General features: G+C 38.8%; 1 protein-coding gene across 1 annotated transcript; it reads left to right on the top strand.

The window, feature by feature from the left end:
- The first annotated feature begins 3,828 nt into the window (after positions 1-3,828).
- Positions 3,829-22,269, top strand: mapkapk5 (MAPK activated protein kinase 5). Its single transcript, XM_086314778.1, has 14 exons — positions 3,829-4,758; positions 6,543-6,616; positions 11,967-12,042; positions 12,807-12,904; positions 13,019-13,127; positions 13,339-13,428; positions 13,883-13,978; positions 14,092-14,172; positions 14,264-14,451; positions 15,806-15,926; positions 16,069-16,199; positions 16,354-16,469; positions 17,756-17,860; positions 18,150-22,269. The coding sequence occupies exons 1-14, from the start codon at positions 4,723-4,725 to the stop codon at positions 18,242-18,244; spliced, it is 1,416 nt and encodes a 471-aa protein (XP_086170904.1). The 5' UTR covers positions 3,829-4,722; the 3' UTR covers positions 18,245-22,269.
- The last annotated feature ends 543 nt before the right edge of the window (positions 22,270-22,812 follow it).

Genomic DNA, 22,812 nt, shown 5'->3' with positions numbered 1-22,812 from the left:
GGAGGGTCACTTTGAGATAGTCCCATTTTTCGTTAATAACTGGTGTAACTTCCACAATCTTGATATGACAAGACAGCTGTACAAAGAGGATTCCAGTCTAGTAAACTAAACTAAAACAAAGTAAGGATAAAAAAAAGTTTCATCAAATAAAAAACAAAGTAAAATAAAATAAATAAATGGACCTAGAAAACTAACTAGTAGGGCTAAGGGGTGTGTCACAACTCTGTTGCTTGTGAAGCTCGCACACAAGAATTTCACTCGCATGTGCTGTGACAATAAAAGTGATTTGATTTGATTTGAGAAGAGGGGCATTGGGTGGCACCAATCCCCCTACGATCTTATGTAACAAGTCTAAATACTTTTTCCCACTTTGCAAAACATTTATACAGTGCGTGATTGTGCTTAAATTCTTGTGCAGCATCACTTTATACAAAACAAATCTGCAATAGGAACCAGGGCTGCACATGAGCCTGAAAATTGTCTTTTCTTGCCCATTTCTATACCTTTAAAATTTTATTTTATTTCATTTTCCCACAATGTCAAATATGGTAGAGACAATGTTGTTGCATGGCCAGGTATGGGCTGCCAGTGGAACTGAGTCAGACAAATAGTGCAAGACTGACTGGAATGTAAATGGATAATGACCCAAAGCTTACTGCAAAGGCAACCTAAAAGTTTCTCACGGCAAGAAATGTGATATTCTTCAGTGGCCAAGTTGGTCACCTGATTTCAATCTAACAGAGCATGCTTTTCACTTACTCAAGGGCAGAGCGACACAAACAAGGAGCAACTGGAGGTGGCTGCACTAATGTTTTTCATTTAAAATTTCCACAGTCAAATATTAAATATATTATTGAGAAAAGTTCAAAGGTTTGACCTGTTGGTCTAACATAATGAGTCACTGCATGAAGAAATATCAGGACTTTCTGTTCTATAATAATCAAAATATATTACTTCACAATTTATATGGAACTGAAACATATGTAAAGACCAACAATAAGAGATAAACATAGTCCTTTAAGTAGGTATTGATGGATACATTTGCCACTTTAATGTTGTAGCATGTGGATTAAATGAGATTCATAAATATTTATGTCATGTAAATTATTCAAATGGTATTAATATTGAAGCTATTATTGAAGATGTTATCCTGAACAAAGTGTATGCCTATCAAGTGCTATTTAGTGCTATTTTTCTGTTGTCTTCCTCTTTTGGATTTATTATGGTTGGCAAACATCTTTCAGCTGCATTACTACAATCTGAGCTGGACTGTGGCCCAAAGGTCTGCCATCTAACCATTCTCAAAAAAAGAAAAAGGGAGAATTGCAATGACCAGTATGACCTTTCCTTAATCTTGTCATAACACTTTAGTCTTTCCCATTTTGTCCTCCACAATGTGCGCCCAACTGATGGTTTAGTTAAAACAAGCAAATAAATAAAAACCCCACCCCAAAGCCCTGCTGTGATTACTTTGTTCCATATATTCTTCTTCATCTACCCGACACAGCAAAGAACCCACAGACAAACACATTTGGTGAATTGTAAATAGAATGATTCAGTGCTGCGCAATACTCTGATGCTGTACTTGCTCTGGGATGGATTCTCTGGTATGATGTTTCTTATCTTGACTGGACAAGTTATAATCTTACAAGATAACTTGTGCACACTAAATAAAAGCCCATAAGTGCCTAACACCATCAAATGCATGTGATGGTGATAACTCCACTTATCAAGTTTTATTTTCACCTTGGGTGGTCATAAAATAAAATTCCTTCTTCTCTTGTGCATAACTTGAGCACTAACAAAAGGACTGTATAGTAGTATATGTGGTGCAGCAAGAAATTTCCACCTATTTACGTGCTTGAGCAGCACAGATTTCACTGTATGACATTCTGAGGTGAGAAGAAAACATAATTAGCTGGGTTTTCTGACACTGTTACATATAGCGTTGTAGTAAATTATATATACAATGTGATGTGTCGACACATAACAGCCATCTTAGCAAAGAACCAATTTTAAATTATACCTTTGGGGACTTTGTTATTAGCAGCCTTTCACAAAAATGCATAATTTGTCCCCATTTCTTTTGTTGAATCTCCGAAAAATGCCAAAGAAGGTGATTACCAAAGACAGATAAGCTGGAAATGTGGCAAATCTCAGTATGGTGTGCATATTGAGGAAACTGGACAGGGGAAGGACAACAGAAAAAGCAACCGGCTTAAAGAACTGTTTGCAGCTGATGAACAGTATCTGAAAATCATGTCCTTGAGAAATATGGGGGGAAATGCAGCAAAGATCTGACACAGAACACCTGAGATTTATCTGGTCCTTCAGAGATGCATTTGGTCTGCTGAGCCCTCACCAGAAATGGTCTCAGTTAAAGGGTGCCTGTCAAGAAGAGAAACAGGGAGAAAGGACTCATGTATCAAGAACTAGATGTAAACTAAGTGGCAACAGGTCTGATGGAATGATTAGTGTAAATTTGACATTTTTGGTTCAAATTGTCACGAATATGTACAGAGGAGGTCAGGAGAAAGGTACAACAGTGAGTATCTACAGCCATCTGTAAAACACGCTTGAGGCTCTGTTATGGTTTGAGACTGCATTTCCGCATTTCAGTGATGTTTGGGATCTTATGGAAATTCATGGAATTATGAATCCAGAAAAGTACCACAGTGATCCCAAACACATTTCCAATGCAGTTAAAGCATTGATGGATCCTCAGGTGTCAATATTATTGAAGCAGTGAGGGATCATCTTGAAAAAGAACAGAACAAAAGGCAGCCAACATCCAAAGAAGAGCTTTGACTGTGTTTCAAGAAGCCCGAAGAACTATTCTTGAAGACTACTTAAAGAAATTACAATAAAGTTTGTGTAAAGTTTGTGTCAGGCTGTGTTAAAGAATAAAGACAATCATACCAAATGCTCCCTCCCCCAAATCATTTATTGTTACATTTATTGTTATTTATTACAATTGTTTAGTGAATTGTATTATCCTGCCCCAAAATGAGTCGTTGGTGGGTGAGTACCCGTGCCATGAACAGAAGAGTCTGTTATCTCATTTGACAGTATCTATTTTTCTTGGTATTTCCGATTATTTGATAAAGTCTATATTATGTTAAAGTACATCAAATCTAATTAAATAAATAAAAATTTGAAAGCGAAGGAGAGTTTTTTTCACACTTGGATTTAGCTAAAGCTCATTGGGTGTGCAGGTAATATCTCTGTATAAGAAACATTTTTTACGAAGTCGTGGAAGTCTTATTTTTAGGGGTTACCTGATGGAATACTGCCACCTGGGGGGATAGTTTTTTTTTTTGGAAGGTAGGTGTCTAACAAATCATCTTAATTAATTAATTTTAGCACATTCTGATATTAATTAAAGTGTGATTGTTGATTTTTTGTTTGCTTGTTTTTTGCTGGCATTTAACTTTTTAAATATAATAAAATTTCCTATAATGTGTAGATTTTTAAATTGAGCTTAACTATATTTCCGCCAGGGGTAGTTCTGCAGTAGTTCAACTTCTTCCACTGTTAAGTAATCGGTAGTTTGCAATGCTGCTTATGGGACTTGAGTCCGCATTGAAAACTAGGTCCTTATAAGGACCCATTACAGTGTATCCAGTTCAAACGTATTTGATTGTAAAAAATAATTTGCTGTTTCAAAAATACAAAAAACAAATACATGTATTATACGCCGAAAATTACGTGGTGTGTGATAGATTAAAACGTGTAGCCTAAAATATTGTTCGAATTTATTAATGTTGTCAATAATTTTGATCAGGCTTTCTGTTCGGACAGGCGTTATGTGTATTCCTCTGGCAAGACCCCTATGGGATTAGCAAAACAGTCCAGAGATGCGGATATCTTTTGGCCACCGCTGAATGCAGTCTCCGATAACTCCTGTCATCTGCTATGTGTTGTTGCTGTTCCATACGCGTTCTGATAGTTATCACGGTCTGCTGAGAATTTTAACATCCCTGGCTTTGACTGGAGCAGGAAAACCGACGCGACTCGGTTAGCTCGTTACCTAGCGTGTCAGAAGGCTCGACGACATAATAGATTGTCCTGCTGCTGAGAACGCGGTGTGCTCTTCTTGTCAGATCAACCCAGGTGTCACCCAGTGTACTATCGCTAATTTTCAGAGAGTATCTTCGTTCCGCCGTATCGTTCACTGGTGTCTTTGTTATGTAATCGACTGCTTTCACCGTGAAATGTAGCAGCATACAGCAGCTTGGCCAGTCTTCAGTGTCTCCGCAGCGTTAGCAGAGCACTGCTCTCACTGCGCTGGCTAAAAATACCACTGTAAGGCCCCCCTGCTCGCTGCGCCTCCAAAAGTGCTGGACTTGTCCCTGTTGGACTTCTCTTTTCTGGTCACCTTGCTCGCAGTTTGCCACTCTACATGGTCACTACAGTGAATTTGAGACGACTGGTAGAGCGAGTCGGGCCCCGAGGTTGTGAGCCGAGCTGGTCTGATCTAACGTTAAATCGTACCAGCTGCTGGGCTTCAGTTTTCCAAAGGAACGGCACTCGGCTTTGGTTGCTCTGTAGCCGAGTATCATTTTGCCCCGATGGCCTTTTCCTGTTATAACTAGTAGTATAGAAAGCCTTGGTGAAGCCCGGGGTACTTTATAAAGGTCAGACAAGACACAAACGCTTCGTTTCCACTGTGTTCAGTCTGAGTTTGGGGAGGCAGACTTCATCTGTCCGGAGCACAAAACCATGTCGGAGGATAACAATGCAGACAAATTCATCAAGGTAACCTAAAATGACACTTCTTCTGCTTGGTTACTGGTCCACTCAAGTGATGGAAATATTATCTTTTTAAAGCTGTTGCTCAATGCATGCTACATGAAGAGCGCAGTTTTATCTTGTTTCATGAGACAGTCATAAACTCATATTTATTGACAGCAGATGAGTTTTATGTGTGATTTGCATGGCAGAAATGTTGAACATGTTTTAAAAAACATAATATTCATTTCTTAGTTTAAACCCATTTAACAATGGTCATGATCATTAACCAGCCTTACTTCCCTGCAAACTGGATCTGGGGTTTGTTCCTGGCTGGCTCCCCTCAGTGTGTCATTGCCTGGCATCTATGTCAACAGTAAAATGTGATCTGGAGTTGCCCTGGCCCCTGCTTTCATGGTTGGGCAAGAGGTACTCTAGAACTGGAGCACACGTTCGCTGAGTAGCTTTTTGCTTAACCCCGACTCTGTTTTATCAATTTCCTGGCTCATTAAATCAAATGCTGGGAAATAATCTTGCATGTTTCCTTGCTCCAGAAAAAAAAAGTATTAAAGCATTACAAATCTGCGTAGTTTTTGATCACTCGTCCTTCAAGTTGTGTGATTAAAGAACCCTGGACTCCCTCTTAAAGTGATGAGATCTGTTGACTTTGTTAGGTTGTGGGGGTTTGCTGACATCATTTGGGTCCCCTTAGAATGAAAAGTCACTGCAAATCAATAGAGTTGTTCTGTTGACTGCGTTTATCTCTTAGTGAAACCATATGGAGGGGTGTTTTTCCAGAATGACAGTGCTTCTGTCTTTTGGTTCAGTGAGTCACCAGTGATTCACTAAACCTCACATTCATCAAACATAGGGTTTGATGAGTGTGAACATCATGTGAATCATATGCTATGGCTTTCACAATCAGCAAGTCTAGTCCCAATTAAACAGCTATGGGAGATTTTGGCCGAATACTCCACCTCGACCAAATAAGAGGATATCTTTTTTTGGATTACTTTAATAGTGTCTTGACACGAAATCGCACTTTCCTGGTTGTCAAGCTGTAGTAAAACATTGTCAAGTGTTGCAACAGTTATATTTTAATCAGCCAATGTTCACATGTCCCAGAAAATTATGTTATAAGGAAAAGGGACTAATGCCAAAAATTTCTGGCCTCAAGTTTGGGGGTTTGTCAAAGAGAACTTGATTTGTTTTATTTTGATTTTTTTAGTTGATTACTGAACTTGTGTGGGTGAACTTGTCTTTAAATAATTTATTTTGGCACCAGTAGTAGCAGCATGATTTTCCAGGTGCATTTGTGTTATAGCAGCCAAGCTGTCTTTTTTCTAAATCTTTTTTCTGTCAAGGAATGGTACTATTGTGAAACTAGAGCCCATAGATGTATAGCTATTACACCACCCAGTGTTAACACAGTAGGGTTAATGTGTTTCTTTCCATTTAGTATAATGTAACTAGTATCTGCAGTAGTCTTTTGAATATATGTTATGAATATAACATACAGTATGTATTATAATAAACATCATATTCTGTGTACTGGTATAATCACTGCCTGTGTATTGGCATTGATCAAATGTTTGGGGGGGGTTTAGTTTTTTTTATACAGTATTTTCTTTTCTTTCTCGTGAGCTAATGATCATAAAGCATGACATACCCCGTGCTGACTGTTGTGAAAGGCACAGATGATTCATAAACTTAAGCCTAGGTCTTTTTGTAACATTCCTGTCTACCACGGTGGTCTGCCTTTTCTTCAATGTTCTGATATACTATATGGTATTATTTTGTCTTTTTAACAGGAGACATCTATTTTGGACGAGTACAACATAAACTGGACACAGAAACTGGGAGCTGGCATCAGTGGCCCTGTCAGGTAAGTCTTTTTAAAAAGACTTTTCTTTATTCTTGACATTTTATCTTTTCTGCTGCAGTCTGTTGGTGCCAAAATGTGGAACGGGATTATTTTTCTTGAACTATGGCCAGTGTGAGGAGTATTACACAACCAGGAAACATTATCATGATATCTGTTTGTGATTGAGAAATCACCTTTTACCTGTGCTTCTGACGTCTATGGAAATGAGTTATTGTCATTTATTAGTGCTACAGAATCCCACAGGGAGAACTCTTAACACTTCTGGGTTAAACACAACTGTGAGAACGCAGTCAGCGCTAACTGAGGTTACAGTGTAGTTTTGTTTATCCTGAAAATAGATTATTGTGATTCAGAGTATTTTTAAGTAAAGTGATTTGATTGAAGAGGGTGGCAGAGATTGTTGTGTCCCCATGCAGTGCATGATTAAATCTATGTATACATCTGAGTCTCTGAATACACCGCAGAGTCGATGTCAGAGCTGATTTAGATTTATTTGTTAGCTGAGCTATTGACTAGACAAACATGTCTGTATGCATTTCTAGCGGTTCTCTTGCATTAAATTTGCTGTTGCACAGCCTGACCTTATCCTTGGCACGTTAACACATTAAAAATTATAAAAGGACCAGGTGCTTGTCACTTGCTTTAACTGACTGGACCTACTACCCGTGTGTAAGAACATTGCAGCTGGGAGCTTAAAATGTTTGGCACAGGCACGATTTCTGTTGTTTTTGGAGGTGGCTCAGTTGGCACAAGCACAGTCTATGTAATTGCAGCATGGTGGACTTGAATCCCACCCAATGCACGTATCCCTCAAAACCTCAGTGGAAGTCAGTTAAACTGGACTCATTATGTTTTCATTTTGTTATGTTCATGTACACCATATAATAATGGATTGGATTTATATAGTGCTTTTCAAGGCACCCAAAGCGCTTTACAATGCCACTATTCATTCACTCTCACATTCACACACTGGTGGAGGCAAGCTACGGTTGTAGCCACAGCTGCCCTGGGGCAGACTGACAGAAGCCAGGCTGCCATCGGCCCCTCTGCCATGGCCATCGGCCCCTCTGGCCCACACCAGACTGTTACTGTTACCATATGAGAAAAAGTATTAGGCTACCTAAACATTACACCTAAAGGCGATTTTCTGACATCATATTCTATTAATATGAGGCATTAATATGAAGTTGGTCCCCATTTGTGGCTATAATAGCTTCCACAATTTTGGAAAGGATTCCTGCAAGATTTTGGGATGTGTCTGTGGGAATTTTTCACCCCACTCGTTTAAAAGAGCATTTATCAGATCAGACACTGAAGAATCCTTTGGTTACTGGTGTAACCCCAGTTCTCTGAAAACCAAGTGAGGTATCTCACTATGGGGAATGACCTCTGAATGACCATTCAGGCTCCACTACCACAACGTCAGAGCAATGACTTCAAGGACATGGGGTTTCCTGACCCCCTTTGTAACAGTCTCTAGCCCCCCACGAGAACCTGGAGTTCTTCAACTCCTAAGAGAAGCATGGAGAAGACGAGGAGGAGGATGTTATCATGGATATCATCAGAGATGATAATAATGAGAATGAGGATGATGCTATGCTGCCCTGGCATCTTGACCTGACAGCTCCATTGGCAGGGAAGCTAAGCCCTCTCCATCTCTCCTGCGAAGTCACTCTAAGTGAGATATGCAAGCATACGTCAATCAAGCTGTCCATTAGCTGGTCTATAGCTTCTAGTTTATCCCAAAGGTGTCAGGGCAGACAAGTTCTTTCATAGCAGAGTCAAACATTAAAACTCGAAAAATGGAACTAAGAGGCCCAGGTAGACCCCAGAAAAAAATAGTCCCATAGCATTATTCTTCTTCCACCAAACTTAACACCTGGCATAGTGCAGTCAGGTCAGTAATGTTCTCCTGGCATTCTCCAAACCTAGACTTGTCCAGAGTCCAGTAGTGGTGTGCTTTACACCACTCCATCCAACACTTGGCATTGTGCCATAATGAGGTAAGTATGTGTGCAAGTAACCTCAGTTACTCAGTTCAGTTTCAGATGTTTTTGTCTCTACTCTTGCTTCTTTATGGCGTCAATGATAATATGGTCGTTTCAGGCATGCAGCTCTGGCTGTGAGCACAGCAGCTCCACACAGCTGCTCTGGAAGACAATCTGTTAGCAAGAGGCAGCCAGTCCAAAAGAAAGTTCCTTTAACAGGACGGTGGCCCTAAGCAGAGTTTGGGAGTTCAGCATTTGTGCCCATTTGTGCAGGTTCTTTTGGCATTGCAGAATGAAAGTTTAAAAATGCGTAGACATGCTGTAAAATACACAGCAGCGTGTGGGCATGGTAGGTTTCTTTCAAGCCTGTTGCACAAGCCTGTTGCGCCCATATTGATGGGAACAGTTGAGAGGGACAAGAAACATGAAGTGCGAGAAGCGAGTGGAATACAACAAATGGTCAGACTCGCTGGGATTCAGTTCACAGACTCACTGTTAAAAGCATTACTACCCATGTGTTGTGTAAACTAACAGCTTAAAATCGTAATCCTCTTGAAGAAAGTGAGTTTATTTCCAATTCCTTGGCTTTGTTGGGTTTAGTCTAGCGGTGGATACACAAGGGATCAATTATAAAACATAGCAGTTTGCTTAAGTCGTCCATTTCCCTTCTATATTCCTCTAATTGTCTTCACACTGTAAAATGGGGAGTAATCGATCACAGGAAAGCTTATACCGCATATGAATAAGTAGCAATCACTGTTATAAATGACTCCTTTTAATATTAAAAATTAGTAAACGCTGCATTGCCCTGCTTCACTGGGATATCTGTTCACAGGAATGACTTTTAGATTCATTCTGTTTCTGCTGAACTTTACAGAGAGGCAGCAGCTCTGCCAGCAGATTTAAGTCTGTTTATGCTATACGCAGTCTTTTTAGTGCAGGTCTGTCTTGCTGATTCTAGTTAGATGCCAGTGGTAATATATCAGTGTCTGCCACTGACTTCTTCTGCTCATTCTGCACTTTGAGGCTATCATTAGTCTGGATCAAGCGAGAGCAATCTGTTATTACCCAATGTGTATATTTTTGGCCTTGAGTGATGAGAATACAGTGAAATTGACTCATCAGGCCACCATGTAAACATGCTGGTATGATTCATGCTATTTTTTTTGAGCAACTTTTACTCACCTCGTGTTTTATATTTCTAACTCGGTTTTTTGCTCGGAACTCTTATTACTTCCTTCTTACCTGCCTCCGTCTGCTAGCACATTCATGTCTTTTACTGTATCCCCCACCACCGGACTAATTCTGTCATTCATTTGGGAAGGTATTGGTTTCTAGTGAAGTGAACTTTGGCCAGAGCTGAATGTTTCTCCCAGTAATACTTTAATAGTGTAATCTGAGTTCAAAGTAAGTGTTTAAAGTGAATATTTGAGCCCCTGTAGATTAGAGGAGAGGGAAAGGGAGTTATTAGATTCTTCCAAAAATGAATTATGTATCTGCACGTTTCATATTTAATGAGTGTGCAGTTCAAAATGTGGATTGAGGAAACCCATTTCCAGGAGTTATTTACTTCATTTTATCCTTGTGACGATGAAAAATATGCATCCACAGATGACTTTTCCTTTGGTTTACTCTACATACAAAGATGCAGAGCAGATTCACCATTCCCACAACAAACTTTGATATTTACAAAATAAAGTAAATCCAGCTAGTCAGCTGATGTCTTCTCTGTGCTTCTGTTTGGCCTTATTTAATTCAACATCAGATCATATCCAGGCGGTATGTAGGAGTGTAATAGTCTAAAACACCACGTTAGCACACAGAAACTACCTTTACAACTTTAAAGTCTTTTAAATAAAATAAGAGCGCCTATGCAAATATAAATTCAAGCTTTACAGATAAAGTATTTACACATCCACAGATTATAAATATAAGTCCTAAAGTGATTAGTCTATTAACAGAAGAATATTTATTTTAAATAACATGCAAATAATTAGTTGTCTGCAGACAAAATATATATCTGAAACTAGGTCTGTGCAATATGACCAAAATCTCATATCCCGATATCAGAATTCTATCGTCCCGATACCGATATAAATCACAAAAATGTAACATTTTCTGTAAATTCTGTGGATCTCGGGCAGCTCGACTTGCGGAAAGTGTTTCCAGCTGCGCGTCATGTAGCTGGAGTCCAGTGTTTTAACAGATGCATGAAACTATACATTTCTAGACATAAGTTGTAACGGCCGCCGTTTTCTTTGTATTTATTACACGGCGTGCTGCGGGGAAAAGCCTGTTCTAACGTTTGAGTCTAAGGTTTATTTTTTAGCACCTGGCGGCTCTTTTTTTACTTCTTATCCGTAAATAATCTGCTCTTTCACGTGATTCAGTTTATTTTGTAAAGTCTCAACAGGATCTTGAGCTTTATTGTGAAAGGTTTATGTGGAACATAAACAAGCGGACACGCGATGGTTTTAACGTCGTTGTTGCTAACGACAGCCACTACAGTGACCATCAAAATAATGAAAAAGTATTACCGTAAACAGTTTATTTTGCGACACCAAGGAACAAATGATAGCGTAAAATGAAACATAGACGTTTTTATATCGTCATCCGATATATATCGTTATATGAACAGCCCTATCTGAAACTGTAGATACTGTTGAATTATGTTTTTTATCTACTTTAAAGCTTTTTGTAAGGTGAAATGGCATCTCAAGTTAAAAGAAAAAGAAGTGTCCAGACATTGTCAGCCTACACATTGTCCCTCATTGATATCAGCTGTTTTGTTTAAGTAAAGGACACTGGACACTGGACACTGTCTGGCATTTTATTTGTTGTGGATTTGGGGAATGCAGTTTTATCTGACTGGACTTGATTGTAATCTTGTTTCTTAATCAGATAGGTAGATGGGAATGCTGTAAAATGCTTGGATGGTTGTTTTATGTGACATAGTGGTTTAATGATTTCACCTGTGACCTCATGTAGAGGAGCTGGTTGCAGGTATAAGAGAGACGCCTTTTAATGATTTAGTGTGTTTATCAGGATGTTGTGAAAAGCTGGCAAGGCTTAAATCGTTTTCAGGTGAAACTGTAAATAATTAAGCCAATTTGCTATAAAGTTATGTCAATAACGTGTTAAAGAGTTTGCACAGTTTTTAGGTTTTAATCTGAATATATTAGATCACGTAATACAGATGAGTGACAAGCAGAGCAACTGATTGTTAATAGAAACACCAGAAAATTAGAAAAGTCCTGTGAGTTTAGATATATTTAATTCCTGATTGTTAGCACAGGCACACATCTGACACATCTATCATGGTGCGTGGGGTGTTTGTCGATACTTGTTTTCTTTTTTTGCAGAGTTTGTGTGAAGAAGTCAACTCAGGAACGCCTGGCCCTGAAGATCCTTATTGATCGCCCCAAGGCCAGAAATGAGGTTAGAGGAAACACTGTCATGGCTGTGATTAATACCTGCTGTTTGTTGTCTGGGGCTGTGTCAGCATGCTTTGTTCTGCCTGCCTGTTATCAGTCTGTATTAATTCCGGTTTTGTTTGTTTTTTCTTCCTTGCTTCTCTTGTACTTCAGCCTGTTTGTATGAGCGCCTTTGTCTGCAACGCTGTCTCCCTGCAGTGAACAGTTTGTCTTAGCAGCCTCTCCGTGTCATTAGCAGCCCCGTGTTTTGATCAAGCAGCTTATGCAGCAGTTAAGCAGTGCAGTCAAAACAAGCTACACAGACTTGGTGTTGGCGTACTGTCTTTGTCTGTCTTGCAATCTGCTTTTTTCTGAGTCTGACACTGTATAATTTCCGATGGTCTAATTATTTAGAAGAATTCTTGGTATTTGCAGCTGCTTAATTTGCATTTACATTTGCAGAATTTGTCAATTTTTGGCATTCATTGGTAACGAATGTGCATTAGTTGACTCATCTGCTTAATAAAACCAGTAAAGCAGTGGAAACGTGTAATAAAATGATTTCTGTGTCAGCTTTGATGTAGTTTAAACATTTGAATACTAATAGATGTCATTGATCTCACATTAAATTTCTCTTTTTGCTTGGGAAGTGCCGACACTGCACATCAGAGTGACTGTACTGATGATATGATGCTATTCTCTGTTGCAATGACTTTAACCTGGCTTAAACATGGAGAATTTAAACTTAAGAGAGTTACTCTAAATTCACTTTGCTTGTTTTCTCTCCAGGTGCGTCTCCATATGATGTGTGCCAACCACCCAAACATAGTGCAAATCCTGGAAGTTTATGCCAACAGTGTTCAATTCCCCCATGAATCCAGCCCAAGGTGAGGCGCTCAGTCTGTTTTTGTAGGATTCAGTGAATCTCTTGTCATAAAAGAAAGAATTTAACATATCTCCATCTCCTGGTTTTCACGGTTTCCTCCAATCGTTCTTCACAGAGCGAGGCTCCTGATTGTTATGGAAATGATGGAGGGTGGCGAGCTGTTCCACAGAATCAGTCAGCACAGGCACTTTACTGAAAAGATGGCCAGTCAGGTCACCAAACAGGTAGGTGAACAGACCTAACTGTGGTCCACCTTTATCTTGTGTTTTATGACATCGTCTGTCTTTTCCTTTAAAGCTGCAGTAACATGTCACACAGCCTCGCCTTGTCATTACTACCTGCTGTTTGGATTAAGTGGCACACACCAGTTCAACCCTAGGCTGTTTTTAATAAATCTATAGATGGTGTCTCAGTTTTATGTCTCCCTCCCTGTAGATCAGCCAAGCGTTGGAGCATTGTCACTCTCTAAATATTGCACATCGTGACCTGAAGCCAGAGAACCTTCTCTTCAAAGATAACTCTCTGGTAAGCTCCTGATGCTGCGTTGTTGCACACACAGATGTAAATACTGCAGTTTTGAAGTAACGTTAAAGCTGCCACAGCCAATTACTTTTAGCTAATTAATTATTTATACAAAATACAGAATGAAATGCAAAAGAGTAGAAGCTTTGCTAGACTTTTCAACACAGTGGATCAAAGGGTTTTTTTGGGGTTTTTTTTTTCTCAGACTATATCTAGCAGAGTTTGGCAAAGATAATGTAGAATTAGAAAATCTGCAGTGGCTGTGACAGACTTGGAAATCAATTCTGCTCTGGCAGCAATTTCAGTAATGTCCCAAAGGTGTTCCAGCTAAGAAATCCCATCAAGTGAAACTCCGTGAAGCCCCAGAGAAAATATCTTACATGAAGTTGCTAATAAAAAGTTTTTATGCTCAAAACATATTCGTATCTCTCATTCGGTGATTCTGTCTGTTCTGCAGGATGCACCTGTGAAGCTGTGTGACTTTGGCTTTGCCAAAATCGACCAAGGAGACTTGATGACCCCTCAGTTTACTCCTTACTACGTAGCACCTCAGGTTAAAAAAAAAAAAGATGCACTTGCTTTCTCATTCCACTGACGGCTGACACATCATTAACGACTGAATGCATCATATCTTAATGATGTATTCTGGCCCTGTTTTCTGTACAGGTACTTGAGGCTCAAAGAAGGCACCAGAAGGAAAAGTCTGGAATTATACCTACCTCACCCACTCCTTACACCTATAACAAGGCAAGACTCATATCTGGGATTCCTGCTGCAGGTGCGTCAGGCCTGGTTCACTGGTGAATTATTTTTTAAAAGGTTTCTTTTCTGTCTACAGAGCTGTGACTTGTGGTCTCTCGGTGTGATTATCTACGTAATGCTGTGTGGCTACCCTCCGTTCTACTCCAAGCATCACAGTCGCACCATCCCAAAGGACATGAGGAAGAAGATTATGACCGGCAGCTTTGACTTTCCCGAAGACGAGTGGAGCCAGATCTCTGAGATGGCCAAGGACATTGTACGCAAGTAAGTCTTCTTCCTATTTCTATTCTTTGTCTACCTACAGGATTTTTTTCTATAACCTAATAGATTATCACACGTCCTTCATTATGAAACGATTTCAGACCTCAGTCACCTTTTTCTTAAATATTAAGTTTGTATGTATCAGAGTTCAGATGAGCAGCTCCAACATGAGAAATAAATGGAAAATCGGGGTGCCACTTTAGCTCTCTGAGGGCACAGGGCTGGGTTTGTCTTCATATGATCTTATTTCCAGCTTCCTGTTGTTTCTCTACTCTCCTATCACAATAAAAACTAAAAAAAAGCCTTCAAATGATCTAAAATAAATAAATGACCAAAATAAAATTAGATTAAAATAGTCATTCACGCCAATAACACTCTGCACAAGTTTTGCTTTTTGCCATGAAAACTCTTTTAAATGTCCTTCATTGTCCTTTGTGACCTTTTTCTTTATAATTGAAGAAAACTGAAGAATCACATGACCTCCATCAAGCCCCCCCCCTTTTTTTTTTTTGTGAGTAGGCACAGAGCCTAATAACAACGAGACTTTGCAATCCCTACTGTCAACAACAACAACAACAACCTTTATTTATAGAGCACATTAAAAGCCTAGGCATACCAAAGTGCTTTACAGAAAAACAATAAAATAATACAGTTAAGAGCATTAATATCAAATATAATAAGAAAAGCAGACAATGTTCACAGTAGAAAGCCACTAATAAAATGGACTGCAGCACATAGATTATAGCAGACCCAGTGCCGCATGATAGAGAACACCAAGAATGAAGGAATAGTAAAAAGTTAATGCAATAGGTCGCAGTTAACAGTCAGCATTTAACGGGTAGAAAAGGCAAGTTCAAAAAGATAAGTTTTAAGGCGTGCTTTAAAAGAAAAAATAGAATCAGACTCCCGAATGCCAATCGGGAGGCTGTTCCATAACTCAGGTGCAGCAAAGGCAAACGATCGATCGCCTCTAGATTTCAACCGAGATCTGGGCTGAACTAACAATAACTGCGAGGATGACCTTAAAGCCCTGGCAGGGACATAAGGGTTTAAAAGTTCCTTAAGATAGGTTGGTGCAGTATTATTGATAATTTTAAAAGTAACCATTATCTCTGATTTATGGTTTAGGTTTGTCAATCCAGTTGATGCAAAGAATACCTGACTTTGTCCAGCATATTTTGTAGTACACCCCTCAGCAGACTCATTAACTCTCCTGTCATCTTGTTTACCCCATATTGCCTTCCTTTTCTCCTCTGTCTTCCTTGTGTTTATTCGTCCCATCCCTCTGTTAGTCTCACTCATTCACTCTTTCTGACCCACATGTATTTTCTGTTGCCTCTTTGTTTCCTCCCTGCAGGCTGCTGAAGGTGAAGCCAGAGGAGAGGCTGACAATCGAGGGAGTCTTGGCTCATCCTTGGCTTAACTGCACCGAGGCTCTTGACAACGTGCTGCCCTCGGCACAGATGATGATGGATAAGGTGAGTGCATTGCGTCAGTGATCTGACTGGCAGAGGAAACTGCTAAATGAGTATTCTTAATTATTATAATATAACAGACGTATAGCCCTCCTTAGGCAGAAATTTAGATACCAGCTTTGACTGTCCTCTTTCTGCTTCCCAGGCGGTAGTTGCAGGGATTCAGCAGGCCCACGCAGAGCAGCTGGCCAACATGAGAATTCAGGATCTGAATGTCAGCCTGAAGCCCCTAAACTCTGTCAACAACCCAATCCTCAGGAAGCGGAAACTTCTAGGGTATAGTTGCTGTTTTGTTTTTTTTTCTTTGTGTGTGTGTGTGTATCCAAAGTTTTTTTTATTTATTTGGAAGTCCTTGTATTTAAAAAAAAAAAAAAAGAAAAAGAAAAAAAAAAGATCTGCTCTGAAATATGTTTTTCTGTCCATGTTGCAGCCCAAAGCCCAGTGACAGTTTCTTCATTCACGACCCAGAAAACGGAGGGGAAGACTCCAACGTAGCACTGGAAAAATTACGAGATGTCATTGCACAGTGTATACTACCACAAGCTGGTCAGTAAACCCATGCCGGTATACAACTAGCATTTTAATGAAGAAGTATGAAAAGTTGTGCTGGCTTGTTGAGTTTGGTGTCTGTTTTTCACTTCAATTCAACTAAGAAGCATTTTGGCAGTCTGTGATGAAAAGTAAACATAAGAACTGCCAAAGTACAGAGGAACAGATGATCAGCTAAGCTTTTTTTTTTTTTTTCCAAACCTTTAATTGGTTGTAACGTAACTTGAAAATGCAGAGAAACTCACTGATTTTTGAACATTTATGACTAATAATTGCTGGAATTCTAATCAGGCTGTATAAGGTTATAGACACTCACTGACCACTTTATTAGGTACACCTTTCTAGTATTTTGTTGGACCTTGTTTTTTCCTCCAGAACTGCTTTAATTCTTCATTAATTGTTCAGCAAGGTGCTGGAAACATTCCTCAGAGATTTTGGTGCATTTTGACATGATGGCATCAAAGAGTTGCTGCAGATTTGGCATGATGGATGTGCAGGCAGCAATCTCTTGTTCCACCTCAAAGGTGCTTTATTGGACTGAGATCTGGAGACTGTGCAGGTCCTCTGAGTATAAAGAACTCATTGTCATGTTTAAGAAATCAGTTGGGGCTTTGTGACATTAAGCTGCTGGAAGCAGCCATTGGAAGATGGGTACACTGTAGCCATAAAATCATGGATATCATGAGCAGTAACACTGCTGTAGGCTGTGTTAAACTGATGCTCACTTGGTATTAAGGGAGCTAAAGTGTGCCAATAAAATATCCCCCACATCTTTACATTGTTCAATTTTGGTGAGCCTGTGTGACTTACAGCCTCTGTTTTCTGTTCTCAGCTGATGTGATTGGCTCCAGGTTTGGTTTTCTGCTGATGTAGCTCAACTGCTTCAACATTTGACATGTTGTGTATTCAGAGATGCTCTTCTGCATACCTTGGTTGTAACGAGTGGTTATTTGAATTACCGTTGCCTTCCTGTCAGCTCAAAGCTGTCCGTCTAGCATCAACAAGGCATTTTTTAGTCTCTGTAAACGCCAGAGATGTTAGTGTGCGAAATCACTTTCCTTCCCTGTGACTAATTTTTTTGCTTCCATGTGATTGGCTGATTAGATATTTGCATTAAGGAGGAGTTGAATAGGTGTACCTAACAAAGTGGCCATGGATAGTGTACATTAAAGTCTATATGGAGTCTGCTTGTGATTTTTTTCTGTTGACAATGTTGCACATCTCTCAGAGAGGGGAAAAAAACAACAACTTCTGAAGTTAAAAAAATAATAATTTTTGTGCAGGAGAGAACGAGGATGAGAAGCTGAATGAAGTGATGTATGATGCCTGGAGGTTCAACAGAGACTGTAAGCTGCTGAGGGATGGCCTGCAGGGGCTCAGTTGGGACGGTCAGTGTTGCTTGCTCTCTCTAAAGTCATCCATGTTTTTTTTCATTCACTTTTCAGGTGTGAGCTTATGTGTGGTGAATGAATAGCTTATTGCAAAGATCAGAAAAGACTGTATAAACAATATCGCTGCACCCCTAATTATTCAAATTGACAAAAATCTACAGAAACCAGATTAATTGTCTCTGTTATTATAAGATTAGGGGGAAAAGACTAAGCATGGCTCTCATTTAGAAGTGTAATTTTATTGTTACCAGTTACCAGATCCTTAACCAGCAGATTTTCATTGCAGGACGAGCCTTCTCCGATAAAGTCGACCGCTTGAAGTTGGCTGAAATAGTGAAACAGGCCATCGAAGAGAAGACAAATCTCCAAGAATCTCATTAGCAGCTGCTGTCTTTCTATCTTCTTTTTATATTGTTTGTTATTACCCTTTTTAACTCATATCTGTAAAAAAGCTTTTTTATGTATAAATTTTTTTTCTTTTCGTAAATTTACTTGCAAGATTTATTGTCAAACTGTTGCAAGAGCTATTGTACAGCTGTAGATATATTTCAAAGATGACTCATTGGTACTATAAAAATTTTTTTTATGGATACTTGCAAAGAACGTGGGGAGAAAAAAACCAACAACTATATTTTCATTTTTGCAAAAAAAAAAGAAAAAAAAAAAGCAAGACCAAAAAAATGAAAATCTGTGAAAGAAATTATTTTCTGGGAGGAAATTTTTATTAGCTGTTTGTCCAGCTTATTCAAGATGTCATGTGTTTTATCCCAGTTATTTCATTTTATTCTATTTTATGTTATTTTATTTTAACCTTGCTAAGGAATGTATTTATTTAAACAAAATTCCATTATTTTATACCTTACTCGTAGGTTCGAGTCCGAAAGTTGACAGAAGCACTCTACAATGTGATTTTGTTCTTCCACACACCTTTAAAATCTCACGCTAGAGAGAAATGGTCTGAAGCTTTGGGTTTTCCGTCGTCTCGTGCGTCTTTCCCTCGACCTTTGTTGTTTAGAGGTTGGGGAGAAGCAGAAATGCGGGTAAAAGAAGGCATCATAAATCAGAAAAATGGAGGCAGATTTGCTCATTTTTTTTCACAGTACCTCTCTTCCAACTAAATTTATTAGTTATTAAATCGTTTGAGCCAAAAAAATAAAATCTGAATACCTTTTTTATGAGCTTTAGTTAAGACGTTCTCAGACTTTTTCAAAGCCCCCCAAAAATCCCCCCCCCCCTTTCAAAAACATTAATAAAAGTAACAATGTGTTTTTCTGATTTCTGATGGTTTGGATGAGAGTCCACTGTTTTATTTCAAGTTGTTTATCTGTGAAACTGACACAATCTCTGCTGCTTTCACGTCACAGTTGTATCTGCTGGAATTTAGACCTGCATAGTTAATATTTGAACTCTTTCCTAGCAGGAGTGGTTGTTACTTGAGCTCAAAGAAACACACACACAAAAGAAACCCCCCTGGTGATTTTGGTCCAGTGTGGTCTTAGACCAGAGCAGATCAGGGGGGAAGGACTGGATTTCAGTGTTGTAACTTGATGTTCAACTGAATGTGCAATAGGGGCTATAATGTGATCATGCCCCCCCCCCCCCCCCATGCATGTACATACTGAGACCGTACTTATCTAATGTGTCAGTATTACTGTTTATCAGAGGCCTTCCATGTTTCATGTCATTTCATTTCAGAGGTTTGAATACCCAGAAATGTCCCCACATCCTCACCCTTAAGGTGTGATTAATGTCATATTGTTAGTTAACTGGTCAGAGTGAAATCTTCACTACACTGTTTGACTCTTGTGGTCTACTCATATCTAACAATAATATCCTTTAAAAGAGGCGTTTGGAGAAAGGGTTCCTCTTAAGGTGTTTGAATGAGGCCACACTGAGTTTGCTGAACAGCTGGAAATGTTTATTTTGTGTTTTGGAAAACCTTGTCTGTCCTGAGATAATTCTTTGATGAAGTCTTTTACAGAACTTTTTCTGTGAACATAAATTCTTGTCAAGATTACTGCATTAACTATGTGATCTTCATTAAAAAGAAGTGTTTCTTCTGAGTAATTTGCAAACACTGGTGCAATATATCATCACTGTCATCTCTGCTCTCTCTGACTTTTTCCTCCCCTTTTTTGGGGGGACATGGTCAGATTTTAAACTCATTGCATTATCATAAAAAAAAGCATAGTTTCAGCCTAAATGTCTGCTTTTCTTAATATTTATTTCTTTGGAGGCAGGAGATGGCAATCATGTTGAAAGCTGATATTTTTCACACTGTTTAAAACTGATACGAACAAAAAAGTGCAAGTCTTCCTTTTTATGTCTGTATTCAAATTTAGGTGGCGTCGACAATTGGGTGGGATCATTTTCACTTTCTTTCAGTTCGCCTTAAAGCTTAATGATAACCACAGCTTGTGTTTAAAAAGGCCTTATTCAAGTTTCACACTCAAATGTGCCTTGTTTGAAAGGGCGGCATCTCCATCCTTTACTTAGTTGGAAATAATTGACAGGAATTAGAAGCTTCTGGCTGTAATTTGCTGGGTTTTTTTATATGAAAATATGAAGGTTATGGATTTGACAACACAAATTAAAGTAGCACCATATTAGCAGAAAAAAAGTGTCCTTTGGAAAAAGATTTTTTTTTTTCTTCTAATACCTGAAAGATTAGATTAGTTTGTAAAATGCTCCACTGGGTATGTTTACACAGCAACAAGTTCTGCCCACAGATGCCTCTAAAAGTAAAAAAATAGGTCTCGAATCTGATGTTTTTGAAGAAAAAAAAAAAAGTTTAAGAACCTAGTTTCCCCTTCACACAGGGTGCTTTATGTGTTGTAGAGTCTACAATGTAGACCATTTATGTAACCAATGGGCTCAACTGGTCGCTTGTAACGGCCTGAACCGCAGTCTGACAGAAACGTCACGGAAAATGAGGAAATGTGGTTTTTGCATTTTCAGAACAAGGGTATCAGACTCATCTTTGCTCATAAGTGACTTACAGCTCAAGTGGGCCGCCTGCATCGCTGAAGCTTCTGACTAATTGTTCCCCTTTCTTTTTGTGAAGAGCAGTTTCAGTACATTCAGGTTATTGCTAATGATCTATTTATAAAACTGATGATGCGCAAACTGAAACATCTTTAAGAAAAATGGTTGTTTTTCCACATTCAGACTAATGATGATTCAGATGGACAATAACACTTTCATCATTGTTTATTCAGAACGTTTTGCTTACCGGTGCAAAAGAAAATGACAACCTAAAATTAATGTCTTCTTTGCAAATTTCACACTTGGAAAAGTTATGCAACAAGCCTGATTGGATCCTTTGGCAGGCTGGTTCTGGCCTGTGGACCATAAGTTTGACACCCTTGCTTTAAAAAGAGAGATGAAAAGTGTGTTTTAGTAAGTCTTACAAGTACTGCTACTTTAAATCCTGCAGAATTTCTAGAGCTTCTTGAAAAGAGTGGACATGATTTGGGTTTTTTTTTTTATTTGACTGTGTGAACCTGTGTAATTAATTTATAAATATATACATATATGTATGCCTCTGTGTGTGGTTCACTATGAAGAACCTTCTTTGTATCTCTGGAGGTCAATCAGAGCTTCTTTAATGGCTTCCACAGATAATGTGGAATCCACAGATAGCATCATTTGTATCTTTTGCTACCTGACAGTGAGCCGTGTATTTATTACCAGTTTTTTACTGTGAAGTCAAGGCATGCATCTTTATATTGATAGTTCTAGGAGTGAAGCGCAGTCCTGCTGAGACACCATTTACATGCTGTTTGCTGCTCGGTGTTACTAAACATCCTGCTGGGTAGATTTTTTTCAAAGAGACTACATTCTTTTACCACTCAGCTGCAGAAATATTTTATTAAATATTAGGTAAAATCTAGTTTTCATCTGCTCTTCCTTGTCTGCTGAATGAAGATAAATTAGTTTCATAATTTTATATAAGGAAAAAGGACAACATTTCTTTAAAAAAAAAGCAAAAACGTTGTCCCAGCAAAGAATAATCAAGTCCTAAAAGAATACAAAAAAGAACCAACTCATTCAAAAAAAGAAGAATTTTCTTTTTCAGCTCTTGATTAAATAAAAGCAGTTGCTTCCCTTTCTTCTGCTGTATAGGAAACATGTTCAGTAACTGTTTGGTTTATTTATTTATTTTTGCATTTGGCATTGAATGGATGTAGAAAAACAAAGTTCTTACTATATCAGGAGGAAACTGAGGAAGAACACGATGTCCTGGTTCTGCTCTACCTGTCCTCTTAGTTTCTCTGGTCCTGCAGTCATGTAGCATGAATCCCTCATCAAAGACTTGCTGTATTTTTGGGTTCTTGTATTTTTTGCCTTTGTGGAATGTCATCAACATGCCGACTTTGTAATAAAGGAAATCTTTAACTTTTATGAATTTATTTATGTTGGTCTGAGGAAACTTTTTGGAACATGTTCTTTATTGGATTATTATAATTATTAGAGTTTACAACCTTATTACATGTTTTCACATGTGCATTTAGTAATGAGAGGAATTTGTTTGGATGAGAGGCTATGAGTAGTTAATTACACTCACTGCTCACTTTGAGTATGCCTTAGTACCGTACATAGTTGGACACCCTTTTGCCTTCTGAGTTGCCCTAATTCATCATGTGGTTCATAAGTTGCCAGAAACATCCCTCGGAGATTTTGGTCCATTTTCAGATGATGATATCGTACAGCTGGTGCCGCAAATCCATAACGTGAATCTCCCGTTCCACTACATACTGTGTTGAGCAACCATCAGAAGACAGGTACACATAACGTTCAACAATTTATTAATAATAATACTTAGACAGGCTGTAGTGTTTAAATGATGCTCAGTTGGTCATAGGCTAATAAATTATCCCCCACACTTTTCCGAACTGCATGATTGAGCCACATTCAAAGTTTCTTCCCCGTTGTGATGCTCAGTGTGA

This window comes from Aulonocara sp. 'chitande type north' Nkhata Bay, linkage group LG12 (assembly GCF_057382095.1).
Source record: "Aulonocara sp. 'chitande type north' Nkhata Bay isolate Kocher_YH1m ecotype deep benthic linkage group LG12, A_spYH_male_GT1.1, whole genome shotgun sequence".
Classification (NCBI taxonomy): Eukaryota; Metazoa; Chordata; class Actinopteri; order Cichliformes; family Cichlidae; genus Aulonocara; species Aulonocara sp. 'chitande type north' Nkhata Bay.
Note: the sequence above shows the minus strand (reverse complement) of the source record. Positions and strands in the feature narration are given on the sequence as shown.